Source organism: Epinephelus lanceolatus, chromosome 21 (genome assembly GCF_041903045.1).
Source record: "Epinephelus lanceolatus isolate andai-2023 chromosome 21, ASM4190304v1, whole genome shotgun sequence".
NCBI classification, from domain to species: domain Eukaryota; kingdom Metazoa; phylum Chordata; class Actinopteri; order Perciformes; family Serranidae; genus Epinephelus; species Epinephelus lanceolatus.
In genome coordinates this window covers 37,530,677-37,547,739 of record NC_135754.1, presented here as the reverse complement: position 1 = coordinate 37,547,739, position 17,063 = coordinate 37,530,677, and the positions used below count along the sequence as shown (strand labels likewise).

The 17,063-nt window shown below is 44.2% G+C and overlaps 1 protein-coding gene across 2 annotated transcripts in view; it reads left to right on the top strand.

The window, feature by feature from the left end:
• The window catches only part of rnf213b (ring finger protein 213b), a 49,902-nt gene that overhangs the window by 10,243 nt on the left and 22,596 nt on the right, over window positions 1–17,063 (top strand). For both annotated transcript variants that reach the window (XM_078163702.1, XM_033611447.2), the window contains exons 13-28: window positions 408–506; window positions 609–737; window positions 942–1,107; window positions 1,218–1,385; window positions 1,477–1,626; window positions 2,470–3,101; window positions 4,896–5,055; window positions 5,151–5,368; window positions 5,458–5,601; window positions 5,688–5,840; window positions 7,020–8,316; window positions 10,122–10,306; window positions 10,386–10,538; window positions 12,173–16,003; window positions 16,100–16,236; window positions 16,907–17,005. In XM_078163702.1, coding sequence (XP_078019828.1) covers window positions 408–506; window positions 609–737; window positions 942–1,107; window positions 1,218–1,385; window positions 1,477–1,626; window positions 2,470–3,101; window positions 4,896–5,055; window positions 5,151–5,368; window positions 5,458–5,601; window positions 5,688–5,840; window positions 7,020–8,316; window positions 10,122–10,306; window positions 10,386–10,538; window positions 12,173–16,003; window positions 16,100–16,236; window positions 16,907–17,005 — 7,721 coding nt within the window. The remainder of the gene's footprint in view (window positions 1–407; window positions 507–608; window positions 738–941; window positions 1,108–1,217; window positions 1,386–1,476; window positions 1,627–2,469; window positions 3,102–4,895; window positions 5,056–5,150; window positions 5,369–5,457; window positions 5,602–5,687; window positions 5,841–7,019; window positions 8,317–10,121; window positions 10,307–10,385; window positions 10,539–12,172; window positions 16,004–16,099; window positions 16,237–16,906; window positions 17,006–17,063) is intronic.

Here is a 17,063-nt window from a genome sequence, read left to right as displayed (position 1 = left end):
TCAAATTTTCCAGTGGTTTACATCATTATTCTGTTGACTTTGGCTTCATTCCTTCTTGTTCACTGCTGAGCTCGTACAGTAAGTTGTATAACTGTAGTTCAGTCAGGAACACTTTAGTCAAAGGACACTTAATTTCCATTTGCAGTATTATATTTAGCGGTCATTTCCTCGGGGCTACACAAAAACCCTACGACAGAGAGAGCACACATCTCTGCCCTTCCATGCGCCTACGTGGAAACCCTTAAGGCAGGGACTGGCCAATCATAGTGTAGCATCAGGCCGACAACACCACAGCTGTGCTCATTAACTCTAATGCAGTCATTTCAGATTTCCTTCATTCCTTCACTTTCTTCACAGTGTGAAGTATCATAAGAGTGTTTAATGTTCTGACTGTGTTGAATCATTAGTTGTGGGATGCGCTGCTGAAGGTGGAATGCTCTCTTGAGGAGGTTTCATCCGGGTGGAGGCTGAGTCTGAGAAAAGACCTGAAGAAGAGGATTTCCAAGGTCAGTGACCGCTTATCGATTAAAATGATTTGTCTTGTTTTAGTTACACCTGAAGTATAATCCCAGAACAGCAGAGATTTCAGAAGTCTGTTTTCCTCGCAGGCTGGTGACGAGGACAAAGTCCTGCTCTGCTGTCTCGACTCCTCCTTGGCAGCTATAAGGAGAAGTGATGATGATGTACAGACCTGTTTCGACGAGCTGTGTCACTCTGCTATCAAGACAATCTGCCAGGTACGGTGAATATTGATGCATGTTTGTCCAGGCGATCCAGTCGTGTCACATCATGCTAGTCTCAGTCACCGCTGGCCAAGACACTGTGATAGCATTTATCTCTTTAATAAGATCCTCATCCAGATGTTCAGATGTAGTTAACCCTCTCACCAAGCAGGTCAGACCCCTTGAATTTAATAAATGATGACACGTTTATGTTTCTAGAGAGGGCAGGAGGGAGACCTGATGCAGACTCTCAGCTCTAAGGTGAAGGACCTCCCTGATGTTGTCTTGTCTGCTGTTGTCGTTGAGTCAGCGGCACGATTCAGAGACAACTCTGTCGTCCAGCTGCTCGATCCGCAGTCCGCCATGAACCACCTGCTGTCTCACAGTACTTCATTTCATCATTTATTTCATTCATTTGCTTTATATATATTTTAATCTTACTTCCTCAGTGCTGTTAAAGTTTTCTAATGGTCACAGTGTCATCGTTTGGCCCAGGTGACTGGAAGTCAATCCACGTGGATGACGCTGCCGGTCAGGTCGTCCACAGCTGTCTGACTGTGCTGCACTCTCTGGTGGAGTCTCTGCTTCAGGGACATGTGCTCCTGGGACACCTACAGAGCTGCCTGAAATATAGGGAGCAGTTTAAGAGACTTCACCTGCAGTGTATGAACCTTGACATCACAAAAAAATCTTCTATGATTACTACATATAATTTCTCCTTTAATTGACAATAGCTGCATTGTTTCTTCAACAGACAAGAAAAACAACAAATCTGAGGCGGTTCCTGTCGATGCAGATTTTGTTCTGGCTCAGAGAGAGAAGGACCTGAACTCTTTCATCCAGAGGAGACAGCAGATGGACACACTGATTAAGATGATGGCAAAGGTTACGGAAAGCATCACAGGTCAGTGTAACTAGAACACGACAAGGTCAAAACCTTGTATACGGCTGGACCGTTTATGTAGCACCAGAGGGCTTTTAATTTGAAACAGGAAGTGGTGGCAGTCACTCAGGTATAGACTTTACCCCACTGTTGTTGTCCAGCCCAAACATTCATGTAAAAGGAAGAATAATGCTCTTAAACACAGTCACACAGTAGAAGGGAGCTGCTTCCTCTGGAGCTGCACTCACTGATCATTTGTCATTGGCCCCCATCAGAGCAGAGTTAATTCTGACAGCTATATTAGATTTAATCTTTGTCTTTAGATGGAAATGATTAGTTTTAGTCATTTTTATCATTCCTAGTTTTAGTTGATGAAAGTTCAAACATTTTAGTCAGCTTTCAGTCTTAAGCCATGTTTACACAAAAACAATCCGCTGAAAACAGAATCGTTTCTCATTTTCGTTTTGAAAAAAACTGATTTACAACCAGACCAGGCCTCTAATAGAGACAGGCAGACATTATCTTGCTAAACAAACATGTAATTATCATAAATGTTTGTTTGCCACAGAGCTTTTTTTTTTTTTACAAAAACCCAAGATCTGATAACCTTCGGGCTGGCCTACAAAAATATGTCATCCCTGCACCACACTATACAGTTACACAGGACTGACGTCATCACTCACTCATTCACTCAGTTGGTGATGGACTCGTGATTGTAGATCTGGCCTTGCATGCCACAATCCAGCCAAAAATCATTAAATATCTTTATATCAACTTGAATGCCTTTAAGTTAGAGGACTTTTACAGAGAGTTTGGTGATGTGTTGTGGTGGTTTCTATAGTAACATGGTTCTTGTTTAACCAGTTCCTGAGATGTCGACTCTGGAGGAGCAGCACAGCGCAGACCTCCAGACCGTGAGCCTGAACAAACTGGTGCTCGTTCAATCCTTTGATGCAGAGGGGGAGCTGGGGAAGACGGGGCCCTCTCAGGTCCTCTGGTATAAGATCAGTATGAACGCTCTAAAAATGGCCAGTGAGATGCACAAACTGCATCACAGCAACCTGATTCTGTCCTCCTGGGACCAGGGGGCTGCATCTTTGGCCTCATCGAGGCAACCCTGCTTAGCTCCTGTTCAAGTCACCCTAACACAGGTCTGTGAAAACATCTGGAGGCCGCTGCTGACAGAGTTCTGCCAGCTTGGCGTCAGCATTGCAAATGCAAACATCACTTTCAGGCAGCTCGATCAGGTTCTGGTGGAGTCTGGTGACCAGGGAGACGGGAAACTACTGAAGAAGGAGCTGACTGTGATGTCACAGACGGTTTGTGAGTCAGGACGGTTCAAGCCTGAGGAGGACTGGGTGGAGCTGAGGCTGGGTCAGATCCAGGAGTACCGACAGCTCCATGAGGCCGCAGCTGCAGCCAGCGCAGTGCTGAGAATCGCTGAGAAAATGAGGCTTTCTGGGAGCTTCACAGAAATTGACACTCTGAGCCAACTGGTAATGGTCTTAAGATCTGACTTTAAATTCTAATTACAGTATTTACAGAGGAATTGAGCTGCAGCGTGCTCGTCAGAAGAAAGCATACTTTTGTTATTCTTGTTTTCTTAACAATTTTTACTCATAATATTCACAACATAAGAGATTAGTATTTAGTATTTTACTATCAGTATATGTAAAGGAGTTGTACGTGACATTCAGAGCATTAATACAGCAGCAAACGTTAGTTATAATGGAGTAAAGGCTTCCTGAGCAGAGAATAAACTCGCGCTCCCTGCTGCCACTCCAGCTTCTCTGCTCTTTGTTGTGGCAGACGGTCGGGCAGTGTTGTGGATGCATAAAGAGAAGTGGATACAGCGTTGGAGACGGGGCCTGCTCATTTCTATGAAAGTTGCTCAGTGGTGCATAAAGCCAAATAAATTCAAGCGCTGCATATAAAATTACCGTCTCCACAAGGTCAGGCGCTGGGTGCTGCTGTTGTCTTTTTCTGTGCCAGCTTTCAAGAGTGCGGCAGCAAGTTGCTCAACAAGCACCGTATCACAGCCTATTTACCAGCAGGGCTGATCTTCATCCAGGAGCTGTTTGTGTGTCGGCCTGTTGTCTGTGGGACAGATGTAAAGCTCTGGCAGCTCTGCACTAACATGATCAACTCCTCCGTATTTATCACAGACTGATATTTAGGGAGGAAGGGAAAGATATCTGCCAACTGTGATTAGTTGGTCCTCGTCTCATGACATGCGGTACGCTTTGCTGCGTTCCAAAAGTTCAACTCAGTTTATAAATAGGTGCTTGGGAACTGTCCCAGTCTGCTGGGGGCCTGGTGGCTCGTGCATTTGAACCCACTGCGTGTATCTCACCATCTAGCACACTTTCGCTAGCCGTTTGCTAGCATACTCTCTTGTAACATTAGCGGTTGTGTCAGTACAACTAGAGATGTCGCTGTCAGCATAATTCAAACTTCTCCTTCCACAGAGCAAAACCTATGGAAGCGTATTGCATTCACTTGACAAATAAAAAAAAAAATCTGTTTTACTGAGTAATTTTTCTCTGAGTTAAGAGAGCAATAGAACAACAGACGCTTTCATTCCTTTCTTGAGAGCTTGATAAAAAACAAAAGTATCTCCCAGTGTCTCAAACCCAAAACAAAGTAAAAATGGCTTAAACTAAACAAGCATGTTTAGGTCATGTTTGCTTCCATTATATTGAGCTCTCAAGAAAGAAATGAAAGCGTCTGTTGTTCTATTGCTCTCTTAACTCAAAAAAACAGAAAAAAATTACCACAAAAAACAGAAAAAAAATTACTCAATAAAACAGATTTTTTTTTTTTTATTTGTCAAGTGAATGCAATACGCTTCCGTACAAAACAACAGACCGACAGACACTTCGTCCAAAGCATCGTAAGATGGGCGACTTATAGAGCATTAGTGCACCATCACCAAAACAACCACCACCTCCTGTACTGGTGACGTAGTCGTGTCGGGGACACATCAGGATGCATTAACATTTACGCTACGAGATATGTGGTCAGATGTGTCCTAGACCACCTCGGCAAGTGGTTGGAATGATCAGATAACAATACACTTGTATTTATCACTGTCCACTTGTGATCAGATCACCAGGATGCATCTTAATACCAGGTATAAACAGACTCACAGTTGTGCCCTGAATGTCGCTTACAGCTTCCTAAAATCTAAAATATCAGTGCAAAGCAGGAGGTGAAAACTGCTGTCCAGCAGAAGCAAAGCAGGTATTTGAATGTCTAACTCTTGCATTATGTATGCGGCTGTTTAACAGGAAGAAGAGACATTTAAGCAGAGGACCCTGGGGTCCCTCAGTGATGACCTGTTGCGTGCCAAACAGCAACTCTCCACAGTCACAAAGCGGCACACCGCCTGCCTGGAAGAGTTTCTAGCGAGCCAAACTCTGGTCAGCTGGGTCAGAGAGAACCTAAAGGGTGAGGGAAAGAATCTCCACATTAAATAAAAAACATAAACTGCCTTTATTTTTGCAGACGATGCCTTCATGCTCTCTTTTTTATCACCTCAACAGACATGAGCGATGTGAAGGTGTATGTTGACCTGGCTTCCATATCTGCTGGAGAGAACGACAGAGAGATCGACCAGGTGGCCTGTTTCCATGACGCAGTGATGGGCTACGCTCCTCTGCTCTACTCCCTGTCCCCCCGAGCTGGATTTGAGGACTTCATGAGGTGTGCTCAGCAGGTGTGGGACACCCAAAACAGAGATGAGAAGCTGCCAGACAAACTGGTATGGACCTCTGCCTTATTTTTTAAGCAGAACATATAGCTATGTTACTCTTGTACAGTGATGGTGATGCCACTGGGTTTGTTTTCCAGAGAGAGTCGACTCGCCTGCTGAGCTGGTTGAAAGCGCTTAAGGAGACTCATGGCTCTGTGGAGCAGTCCTCTCTGTCCCTGGCTTCTTCTATTAATGCTCATGGAGTTTATCACATAGGATGGTCTGATCTCAACACGGAGAAGGTAGGTGGAAAAACTTCCATTATGATATATGTCAGAGATGAGGCACAGATGACTGAATCCATGTAACTTATTGGACTTGTTTGCAGAGATGTCTACAAAACATGGTGCAGGTCACAGTGAAAATGGGACGAGAGGAGAAGAGCTACAAGCTTGAAGACCTGCTGGAGCTGCAGAACAAACTCATGCTCATGTCGTCTAAAGGGGAGCACGGCAGAGAGCAAGTCAACAGGTTCACTGAGGTCAGTCAGCAGCTTTTAATTTAACGCTGAGGTGTGTATTTTTCTGCACAATGTACACTGGAAAGAGGTTATTTAAATCAGTGGTTCCCAACTGGTGGGTCATGGGTCCATTCTGAATCTGAGGTTACACCATAGATGTAGTAAGAGACCTGGATACAGCGTTTACGTCGGGGCTTCATTCATTCTTCTGAAAGTTGCTCAGTGGCGCAACAAGTCAAAATGGTTCAACTGCTGTGTCTAAAATTACTCAGATGATTGGGCAGTGCACCCGCATTGTGCAAACCATTGCACAGATGCACCAGAGACTTCCGCCAGCCAAGCCGCCTAATTCCAGTTTAGCGTTCCGTTAACTTGAAATGGGATAAATTTATTCAACTGTGCGTCCCTTCTGGACTTTTCAAATGTTGTTGGACCGAATGGATTAAAACTCAATATTGAAAGGAGTTTTATCCCCAGGTTGTGACAATCAAAAAAATGTATACATTGATTTACAAATGTCTTTTTTTCCAATGTAAGTCAATGGGAAAAGGTCTTTTTGGATGGCAGGGCATCACCTGAGAGGCCACTATAAAAATTGGCTTCAAAGCCTGACACATTTCCTGGGGGCCTGATTACGCCACGGTTACTTAACTCAACCAACCATTGTCACCGTGGTAGTGACTTGTCAATGGACGGCACCCACCTGTCACTCAACGAGGCCACACTCTAATTATGCATAACTTTAAACCTTAGTATCTCTTCAACGGTGAGTTATATAAAAATCCAGCCCCTGTACATGTTTATTTCTGCTGTAAAGTTTTAATATGGAGGTCTATGGGGATTGACTTGCTCTTGGAGCCAGCCTCAAGTGGCCATTAGAGGAACTGCAGGTTTTGGGCACTTCCACATTGCCTTCATTTTTCAGGCTGAGGTTGTTGTTTGAATAAAACCAAAACTGTACTGAAACAGCCCTGGAGATTTTAGGGCAGTGAAAGAGTCACATAACTGTGAATGTGTGAATGACACCTTTCATGTCTTTATTCTACATATAATCATCTGATCCATTGTTCCAGAAAAAATTACATCAACTTAAACCAATAGAAGCCAAAGATTTCAGCTTTAAGCCCAAAGTTTGTGGTTGAAATGATCTTCTAAGATTAACTGAATGAATCTCTACACCTCTGTCCACATGCTCTGTAGGTCTTTGAAGGAGTTCAGAGACTGGGCACCATCCTTCTCCAGATGCAAACATCTGGCAACATGCTCTTCAGGGAATGGCGTGCTGAGGTCGAGTGCTGCCCACAACAGCAGCCGTGCATCAAAGCCAACTTCTTATCCCTGCAGGGTAAGGAGATGACATACTACGGCGAGGTGACTGAGCAGCTCCAGAAGCTGTCTAACTCCATGGACAGCTGCCAAAAGGAATGGCGCTCCTTCATCAGTGAGATGCGCTCCACCTTCAACTTGCTGAACCACTACACCTCAGAGCAGATGGTGTACCTGTGCCAATGGATACACAAAGTGTGTCAAAGGCAGGCGGCGGTTCCTCCACAGCTGTGGCATCTGCTTTGCCCCATAAAGCCTCAGTGCACTCTAACTGATGTGAGAGTTGCTTACAGTAAGGCAGCAAGTATGACCTCAAACCAAGACAAACTGGAAGATGTTGAGTTTGATGATGAAGATCAGTCGGTTTTAACACCAGCTTTACCGGGACACACTGAAGAGGACGTGGAAGAGGCTCACGATTTGATGGAGTTCTCATCAGAGGATGAAGATGATGGCGCCATGAAATGGGGTGATGAGAGCTCTCTACTCAAGAAGTGTGATGAGGACAGTCTTGAAGATCTCTGGTGTAGATTCAAGAACAATATGCCAAAGTACCTCAACGAATACTTGGACATCTCCTCTTTAGGATACTTCCTCTTGTGCCTCTCTGAAATGAACCAGCAACACATGATCAGGAACCTTCCACCGGTTCTTCAGGAGGGAAAGCCCAATCTTGTGGTTTGTCCCAGTGCAGAAGTTTTTACCACCGTCCTGTCTTTTTACATGCAGAGTCCAGAGCAGCCTCTGCCGTCTACTGATGAGGTTCTAGTCTGCAGGGAGGAAACCACAGAGGAGGAGGTGGAGATCTTTCTCCGCCGAGCTCTCAGCCAAGGCAGACAAAACTGTCAGAAGATATACTCTCTTGTCAATCCGGGGCTGCTGGGATATGATGTCAGTGTGGCTTTGGGGGAGTTGTTCGAGGGTCTTGAGAGAAGTGCCAACCCGCATTATCGCTTGATAATAGTCAGCCCGGTTGTGCACCAACACAGATATGTGCCCTCTTTCTTCAGCAATGACAAAGTACAGGCTGGTGTGGGTCTAACACCAGAGACTGCCAGAAAATATCTACATCACCACTTCTCGCAAAACACATTTCCACAAAACCCTGTCGCACAGATTTCTCCTGATCAGCTTTCAGTGTGGATGGTGTCGTCTGTGCGCCCTGCAGTTGGTAAGAGTAACCCTAAGTGGCATGCAATTATAAAGATGCTTTTACAACATATTAACTCTTATACTATCACATAAAAACCCATGATCATTTACACATACAGTACAGGCCATAAGTTTGGACACACCTTCTCATTCAATGCGTTTTCTTTATTTTCATGACTATTTACATTGTAGATTCTCACTGAAGGCATCAAAACTATGAATGAACACATGTGGAGTTATGTACTTAACAAAAAAAGGTGAAATAACTGAAAACATGTTTTATATTCTAGTTTCTTCAAAATAGCCACCCTTTGCTCTGATTACTGCTTTGCACACTCTTGGCATCCTCTCCATGAGCTTCAAGAGGTAGTCACCTGAAATGGTTTTCCAACAGTCTTGAAGGAGTTCCCAGAGGTGTTTAGCACTTGTTGGCCCCTTTGCCTTCACTCTGCGGTCCAGCTCACCCCAAACCATCTCGATTGGGTTCAGGTCCGGTGACTGTGGAGGCCAGGTCATCTGCCGCAGCACTCCATCACTCTCCTTCTTGGTCAAATAGCCCTTACACAGCCTGGAGGTGTGTTTGGGGTCATTGTCCTGTTGAAAAATAAATGATCGTCCAACTAAACGCAAACCGGATGGGATGGCATGTCGCTGCAGGATGCTGTGGTAGCCATGCTGGTTCAGTGTGCCTTCAATTTTGAATAAATCCCCAACAGTGTCACCAGCAAAACACCCCCACACCATCACACCTCCTCCTCCATGCTTCACAGTGGGAACCAGGCATGTGGAATCCATCCGTTCACCTTTTCTGCGTCTCACAAAGACACGGCGGTTGGAACCAAAGATCTCAAATTTGGACTCATCAGACCAAAGCACAGATTTCCACTGGTCTAATGTCCATTCCTTGTGTTTCTTGGCCCAAACAAATCTCTTCTGCTTGTTGCCTCTCCTTAGCAGTGGTTTCCTAGCAGCTATTTGACCATGAAGGCCTGATTGGCGCAGTCTCCTCTTAACAGTTGTTCTAGAGATGGGTCTGCTGCTAGAACTCTGTGTGGCATTCATCTGGTCTCTGATCTGAGCTGCTGTTAACTTGCCATTTCTGAGGCTGGTGACTCGGATGAACTTATCCTCAGAAGCAGAGGTGACTCTTGGTCTTCCTTTCCTGGGTCGGTCCTCATGTGTGCCAGTTTCGTTGTAGCGCTTGATGGTTTTTGCGACTCCACTTGGGGACACATTTAAAGTTTTTGCAATTTTCCGGACTGACTGACCTTCATTTCTTAAAGTAATGGTGGCCACTTGTTTTTCTTTAGTTAGCTGATTGGTTCTTGCCTTAATATGAATTTTAACAGTTGTCCAATAGGGCTGTTGGCTGTGTATTAACCTGACTTCTGCACAACACAACTGATGGTCCCAACCCCATTGATAAAGCAAGAAATTCCACTAATTAACCCTGATAAGGCACACCTGTGAAGTGGAAACCATTTCAGGTGACTACCTCTTGAAGCTCATGGAGAGAATGCCAAGAGTGTGCAAAGCAGTAATCAGAGCAAAGGGTGGCTATTTTGAAGAAACTAGAATATAAAACATGTTTTCAGTTATTTCACCTTTTTTTGTTAAGTACATAACTCCACATGTGTTCATTCATAGTTTTGATGCCTTCAGTGAGAATCTACAATGTAAATAGTCATGAAAATAAAGAAAACGCATTGAATGAGAAGGTGTGTCCAAACTTTTGGCCTGTACTGTAGGGGCTTTCAGGGACAAAATTCAAATTGATTTATGGATATCTTTACAAACAGAATACATCTTTTTGTCTGTCAACAGGGAAATCCCTTTATGTGGATCGTTTGTTTGAGAAGTTCGAGCAGAAATCTCCCACAGCAAAACATATCAGGATCAGACTGATTGAGCCATGTGTTGATATCAACTCCCTGATTAAGAGTCTATCAGAGAGACTTGCACCCTTGAGAGAGCATGACCCGGTTCTCCTTCACATTGACACCGCTGGAGTAAGTGTGCGAGCATTTTATCTCTGCAGATCACTTGTTGGTTGTGTCTGTCTTCTTATTCACTTTTGTTACCTGACAGGTTCGTTCAGGTCTGGAGGAGCTCCTGTTTCATCTCTTGGTTCTGGGCTGTTTGAGCGACAGCCATGGCTTGCTGTGGAGAAGGAACGCAGCTCACTTGATCACTGTTGAGGTCCTAAGAGCAAATACGTCCCCTCACATCCAGCTAAAACAGGTATTAACTTCTTTCTCAGATAACTGTCAGAAAACAAATTTTTGAAATATCATTTTAGTGTACATATCCTCAGACATTAAACAAGACTGCTTACCTATGTGGACAAAGTCTGCCACATTGCATTGTGCATTAGTGCCCAGACATTAGTGACAACAAAGTGTTCTTTAGGACATAAACAAATGCCAAGCCTAAGACAAGAAGAGGAACATTCATTGAAAGAATGACTTTATATTTGATTATCTACACTGACCTTTTTTGTATTGACTCTCTGAATTCAATGCCTTAAAGGCCCAGTGTTTAGGATTAAGGGGAATATATTTGCAGAAATGGAATGTAATATGTTTTCTTTAGTGTATAATCACCTGAAAATAACAATCACTGTGTCTTTGTTATCTCAGAATGAGCCATTTATATCTTCATAGGGAGCAGGTCCTCATCTAGGCAGCTGCCAGGTTGCACTGTCATGTTTCTACAGCCTTGAATGGACAAACCAAACACTGGTTCTAGATAGGGATATTTGTGTTTTCGCATTGGCCACCTTAGTTAGAAGCCCCTCCGCATAACACATTCTCACGCCAACCTAGTCACATATTGACGTTTGGCGATAGACTTACGCTTTGAGATATGACGTCCAAGGTACCCTGGGTGTGTTGGTTGCTGGCGTTCTGGGACCCCGTGTCAAATTCAGCCTGTTACCTGTATTGTCTTTTTTCAAAATACACTCCAGTTTTCACAGGAAATGTACAGTTTCTTTCAAAATAACCTTTTTACATTTTTTTCCTTCAAAAACACACTGTGGTTGGGGTCAGCAGAAAAGAACAGGGTTTGACTTTACAATCACACAGTAAGTGAACACTGGCCTTCCAGGTAAAGGTTGGTGGTTGTTGGATCCATCCATCCGCCGCCAGCGGGCTTGCCACGTATCAAACTGATATGAAAGCATGGCTTTTTCATTGGTGTCTATCACTAGAAGTCACTGACCAAGCTCTAGTTTTTGACAGCTTTGGAGTGAAACTGGGTTGCTCCACAATGAGAGTGACAGAAAAACGTTTTTACGTGAAACTGTTTTATTTATAGTTTTTACCGGTTTAAATCACCTGATGAGTCTGCTTTGGAGAGGAAGAGACCTCTGCGTATAATTTAGCTCACAGTAAAAACCTCCTGAATGTCTGAAGAGAAATGAGGTGAGCACACATTCGGTTATCCATGAAAAAAGGTTAGCTCACATTAGCAGTCTACACTGATGGGTAATGTGTTTTTACTGGTTGTAATTACCTGGTTCGTTTCTTCTGGAGAGGAAGAGACCTCTGAGGCTAATACGGCTCACGCTAAAAACCTCCTGATCATTGAACACTGAAGGATTTCTTACCGGGAAAAGTTTCAGCTAGTTGCACTCTGCAATCCTCACCACTAGACGCTACTAAATCTCCCTAAATCTTTCACACTGCTCCTTTAAATCTTAAAATATCCCCTAATTTGCAAGCATTTCTTAAATTATTAACAGTTTGGTTTTGGAGCTTTGAAAGATTCAAATTCAGGGATTCTGCCCCTTTTTGAACGTAAAGCAAAATTACAAAAATGACCTTAGGCTGCAATTGATTTCATGAATCTATGTGTTTAATTTGCTCACACAGATGAGGCTTGGACTTCTTGACATTCTGCCTACCATCCATTGCAGGCCTCCAAAGGAGGTGAAGCAGCTGTTGGCCAGTAGAGCGGGGCTGACAAAAAAGACCTTTGATCCACTCATGGATGAGCAGGAGTTTTGCAGCGAGGGGATTCAAAGACCCTATCAGTACTTGAAGCTCTACAGAGGGAATCAGAATCTGGATCGTTTTATGTACCAGGAAGGATCCAGAATGGGGGATCCTGCCGATTGTGTCAATCACTTTCTGTTTTACTGTGGAATGCAAGATCCATCCTGGGCTGAGCTGAAGAACTTCTCCTGGTTCCTCAATGTGCAACTGAAAGACTGTGAGAACTCAGTTTTCTGTGATCCAGATTTTCTGGCCAACCAGCTGCCTGGTTTCAAGGGCTTCATTGTGAAGTTCATGATTCTAATGGCGAGAGATTTTGCCACGCCATCACTGAACACATCTGATGAAAGTCCCAGGCTGCAATTTGAGAACAGTTTGGAGGATGACCTTCTTGCCCGTCTGACAATTCGTAAACACTGGGAAAATGAGTCTCATCCATACATTTTCTTCAATGCAGACCGATTCTCAATGTCTTTCCTCGGCTTTAATGTGAGGACAAGTCAAAGGCGAAATACAATCAATGCAGTTGATCCTCACAGTGGCAAGGTCCTGATTGAAGATGTGATGTCACAAAACCTTTTTCAAGGTTTGGAAAGGCAACAGATCTGTCTCACTGAAGACTTTGATCAGCTGCCTCGGTCAGACAAAATCAAAAGGATTTCTTGTGTTGTCGGTGCAGAGAGAGGAATGATGGACAGACGCTTTGATCCAGACCCAACGTATGAGCTCACTGCTGACAATGTGATGAAGATGTTGGCCATACACATGAGATTCCGCTGTGGAATTCCAGTTGTCATCATGGGAGAGACCGGCTGTGGAAAAACCCGATTGGTCCATTTCCTTTGTGCTCTGCAGAGGGAGGAAAAACCAGTGGAGAACATGGTGCTTGTCAAGGTACATGGCGGAACAACAGCAGAGATGATCTACAGAAAGGTGAGGGAGGCGGAGATACTTGCTGAGAAGAATCGTAAACTGTACAAGCTAGACACCATTTTGTTTTTTGATGAAGGCAACACTACAGAGGCCATTTTTGCCATCAAGGAAATCCTGTGTGACCGATCAATGAAAGGGGAACCCCTGAAGGCAGGCAGTGGCTTAAAGATAATAGCTGCTTGCAATCCTTACAGGAAGCACTCACCTGAAATGGTGGAACGCTTGGAACGTGCAGGTTTAGGATACAGGGTGAAGGCAGATGAAACAGAAGACCGCCTTGGCAAAGTCCCTCTGAGGCAGCTGGTGTACAGAGTTCATCCTCTGCCTCCAAGCATGGCTTCTTTGGTGTGGGACTTTGGTCAGTTGAGTGATTCAACTGAACTTTCCTACATCAAACAGATTGTCCAGAAGCAAGTTGACGACCATCGTTTGCCAGTGGTCTGCAAGGACATTATTTCATGTGTGCTGGCAGCCTCCCAGAGATACATGCGAAGTCGGAAAAACGAGTGCAGTTTTGTGAGTCTCAGAGATGTGGAGAGGTCAATGAAAGTGCTAGTTTGGTTTTACCAGCATAGCGAAGACCTTTTCAACAACTGCTCTCGTCTCAGTGCAGCTCATAAAACACTGAAGTGCTTGATTCTTTCAGTTGGAGTCTGCTACTACCCATCTCTGGTGGCCAAAGAGCTGTACCTCTCCAAAATTTGTCAATACTTTCCAGAACCTCTCAGCTCTCCAGCAGCACTGCAGGAAGAGATTTCATCCTGTCAAGACTTGTTCCTTCAGAACATACAGACGAGGGAGACCATAGCCAAAAATATTGCACTCAAAGAGAATGTGTTTCTCATGGTGGTTTGCATTGAGCTCAGGATCCCACTCTTTCTGGTTGGCAAACCAGGCAGCTCCAAGTCGCTGGCTAAAACAGTGGTTGCTGATGCCATGCAGGGCCAGAACTCCCACTGTGAACTATTCAAGAAACTCAAGCAAGTTCATATGGTCTCCTTCCAGTGCAGTCCTCACTCAAGTCCAGAGGGCATCATAGGGACATTCAGGAACTGCGCCCGTTTCCAGAAGGACAAAAACATGGACGAGTATGTGTCAGTGGTGGTGCTTGATGAGATAGGGCTAGCAGAGGATTCTCCTCAGATGCCCCTGAAGGCCCTTCATCCTCTCTTGGAGGATGGTTGCATTGACACTGACAAGCCAGATCCACACATGAAGGTTGGCTTTGTTGGCATTTCCAACTGGGCTCTTGACCCAGCAAAGATGAACAGAGGAATATTTGTGTCGAGGTGGGATCCAAGTGAGGATGAACTTGTGGAAACTGCCAAGGGAATTTGTTCATCCTCCAACCAAATTCTCCTGAAAATCAAACACCTGTTCCCATCCTTGGCAAAGGCCTTCCTGAGTATCTGTAATGAGACCACAAAGAATCAGTTCTTTGGACTAAGGGATTATTATAGCCTAGTCAAAATGCTCTTTGCCGTTGTCAAATCAACCGATCAAGAGCCAGATGGCAGACAGCTGGTAGAGGCCATCTTGCGTAACTTCAGCGGACAGCCAGAGGGTTTTGACCCTGTCTCGTTTTTCCAAGAGGTCCTCCAAAACGTAATGGAAATTCAAAGACCAAGCACTTTGCAAATGGTGAAAAAGAATCTTGACTACGACACCAACCACGAGAGCCGTTATCTCCTCTTGCTGACCACCAACAATGCAGCGCTCCACATCCTTCAGCAGCAAATCTTTGCCAAAGGAGACTATCCCCCGCCTGAAATAGTCTTTGGCTCAGGATTCCCAAAGGACCAGGAATATGCCCAAATCTGCCGCAATGTTAACCGGGTGAAAACATGCATGGAGACTGGACGCACTGTCATCCTCCTCAACATGCAAAATCTTTACGAAAGTCTGTACGATGCCTTGAATCAGTACTATGTCTACCTCAGTAAGCAGCAATACGTTGATCTTGGTCTCGGCTCCCACAGAGTCAAATGTCGTGTCCATCCAAACTTCAGGCTAGTGGTAGTGGAGGACCAGAAGAAGGTCTATGAGCACTTTCCCATGCCACTCATCAACAGGCTTGAAAAACACAAGGTGGATAGGAGTACCGACCTGGAACCATGGCAACTCAGCGTTCTCCACAAACTTAAGGAGTGGGTGAAGGAATTCTCCGGTGAGGCCTCAGAGGACTTCAAGCTGTCTGACATTTTTGTCGGCTACCATGGTGATGCCTGTGCCAGTGCTCTTTTGCAAGCACTAGAAAGGAGAGGACAAAAAGCTGAAGACAGTGCAGTAAGACAACAGAAGGAAAAAGATGACCTGATAGAAGAAGATGAACCAGACGCAACACCTGAATCAAACTCCAGGGAACAGGAAGAGGTAACTGATAAGGAGGACGATCAGTTAGGTGATGCAATAGACATAGAGATTGTCAAAACAAAACAAGAAATTGAGCCGATGGAAAAGAATGATGATGAATCCACTCAGGAATGTGATGACGAGACCAAAGTGATGCCTGAGAGCGAAGAATTGATGGAGACAGAAAACGCTGTTGGGTTTGCTGCAGAAAATTATGAGGAAGAAGTCTTTGATTTAGCAAAACATCTCTTGTTGAACTGTGCCACCCCTGATGCTGTCATGAGGCTCAAATATTCAGATTTAGCCAACCAGGAGAAGGAGAAACTCCAGAGAATGTACTTCCAGCAGCAGCATCACCACTGTCTCCGAGACTTCCTGCAAGATTGCCTGAACAAGCATCAGGAGTCCAGCAAGTTCCTAGAGGTAGGCCACAAACTACTGATTCAATTTTGTTTTCACCATGTCTTTATAATCTTTACAAATTGTTGACGTCACTTTGGGCTTTTTGGTTTTGCACAGATAACCACTTTCTCCAGCTTGCTGACCAGATTGGATGTGAAGGTTGTAGCCCATGCCTTAGGACTGCATACGGACAGGATCCTCCTGCTCTCACTTCACCAGTTTGACACTGAGGTTTCCTTCTGCAACAAGATACGGTACTAAATGTTCAGATTACAGCAGCATGGGTTTTTAAATTTCATATTTATGCCTTAGTGCTGGCGTTAACAGGTCGGAGGCATTGTGTTTCCATGTTGTCTGTCTGTCCGTCCATTCTCTCATGAATGCGATATCTCAAGAACACCTTGAGGGAATTTCCTCAAATTTGCACAAATGTCCTCTTGGACTCAAAGATGAACTGATTAGATTTTGGTGGATAAATGTTAAGGTCACTGTGACCTTGCATCCCAGCTGGTATTCTAATGTTTGTTCACTGTTGAAACAACGTCATACACCATGGTTGAATCACTGTTGAATTAAGTTTTGATTTTGAAAGATGAATCAATGTTGATTTTGCAGTGCTGTTTGATAAACTTTAGATGTTGTTTCCAAATTGTTTAAACGTTGAAACAAATTTTAATGTTGATTCATGAGAATTTTATTAACTTTTTTAACTTTCAGTGTTGTTTTAATGCTGAAACTACAACTGAAATAATTTCAACCACATTTCGATGGTGAAGGTTGGTTGAATGCCAGCTAGGATGCATGTTATTCATGTGAACGCGATATCAAAAGAACACCTTGAGGGAGTTTTTTCAACTTTTGACACAAACGGCACTGATTCTAGTTCTCTTTTAATCTGTCATCTTGCTCTCCTGTCTGTGTCAGGGGCTTCCTTCAAGGTGCTGGCCACTCTCTTGACATCCTGTTAATCCAGATGGACCTTGAGGAGTCCCACTGCAGCGATGAGCTCATAGCATCAGCAAAGTATGATTCAATGAAACGCGGCTCTCTGCAAGTTTAATGGGAAATTAAACACATTACA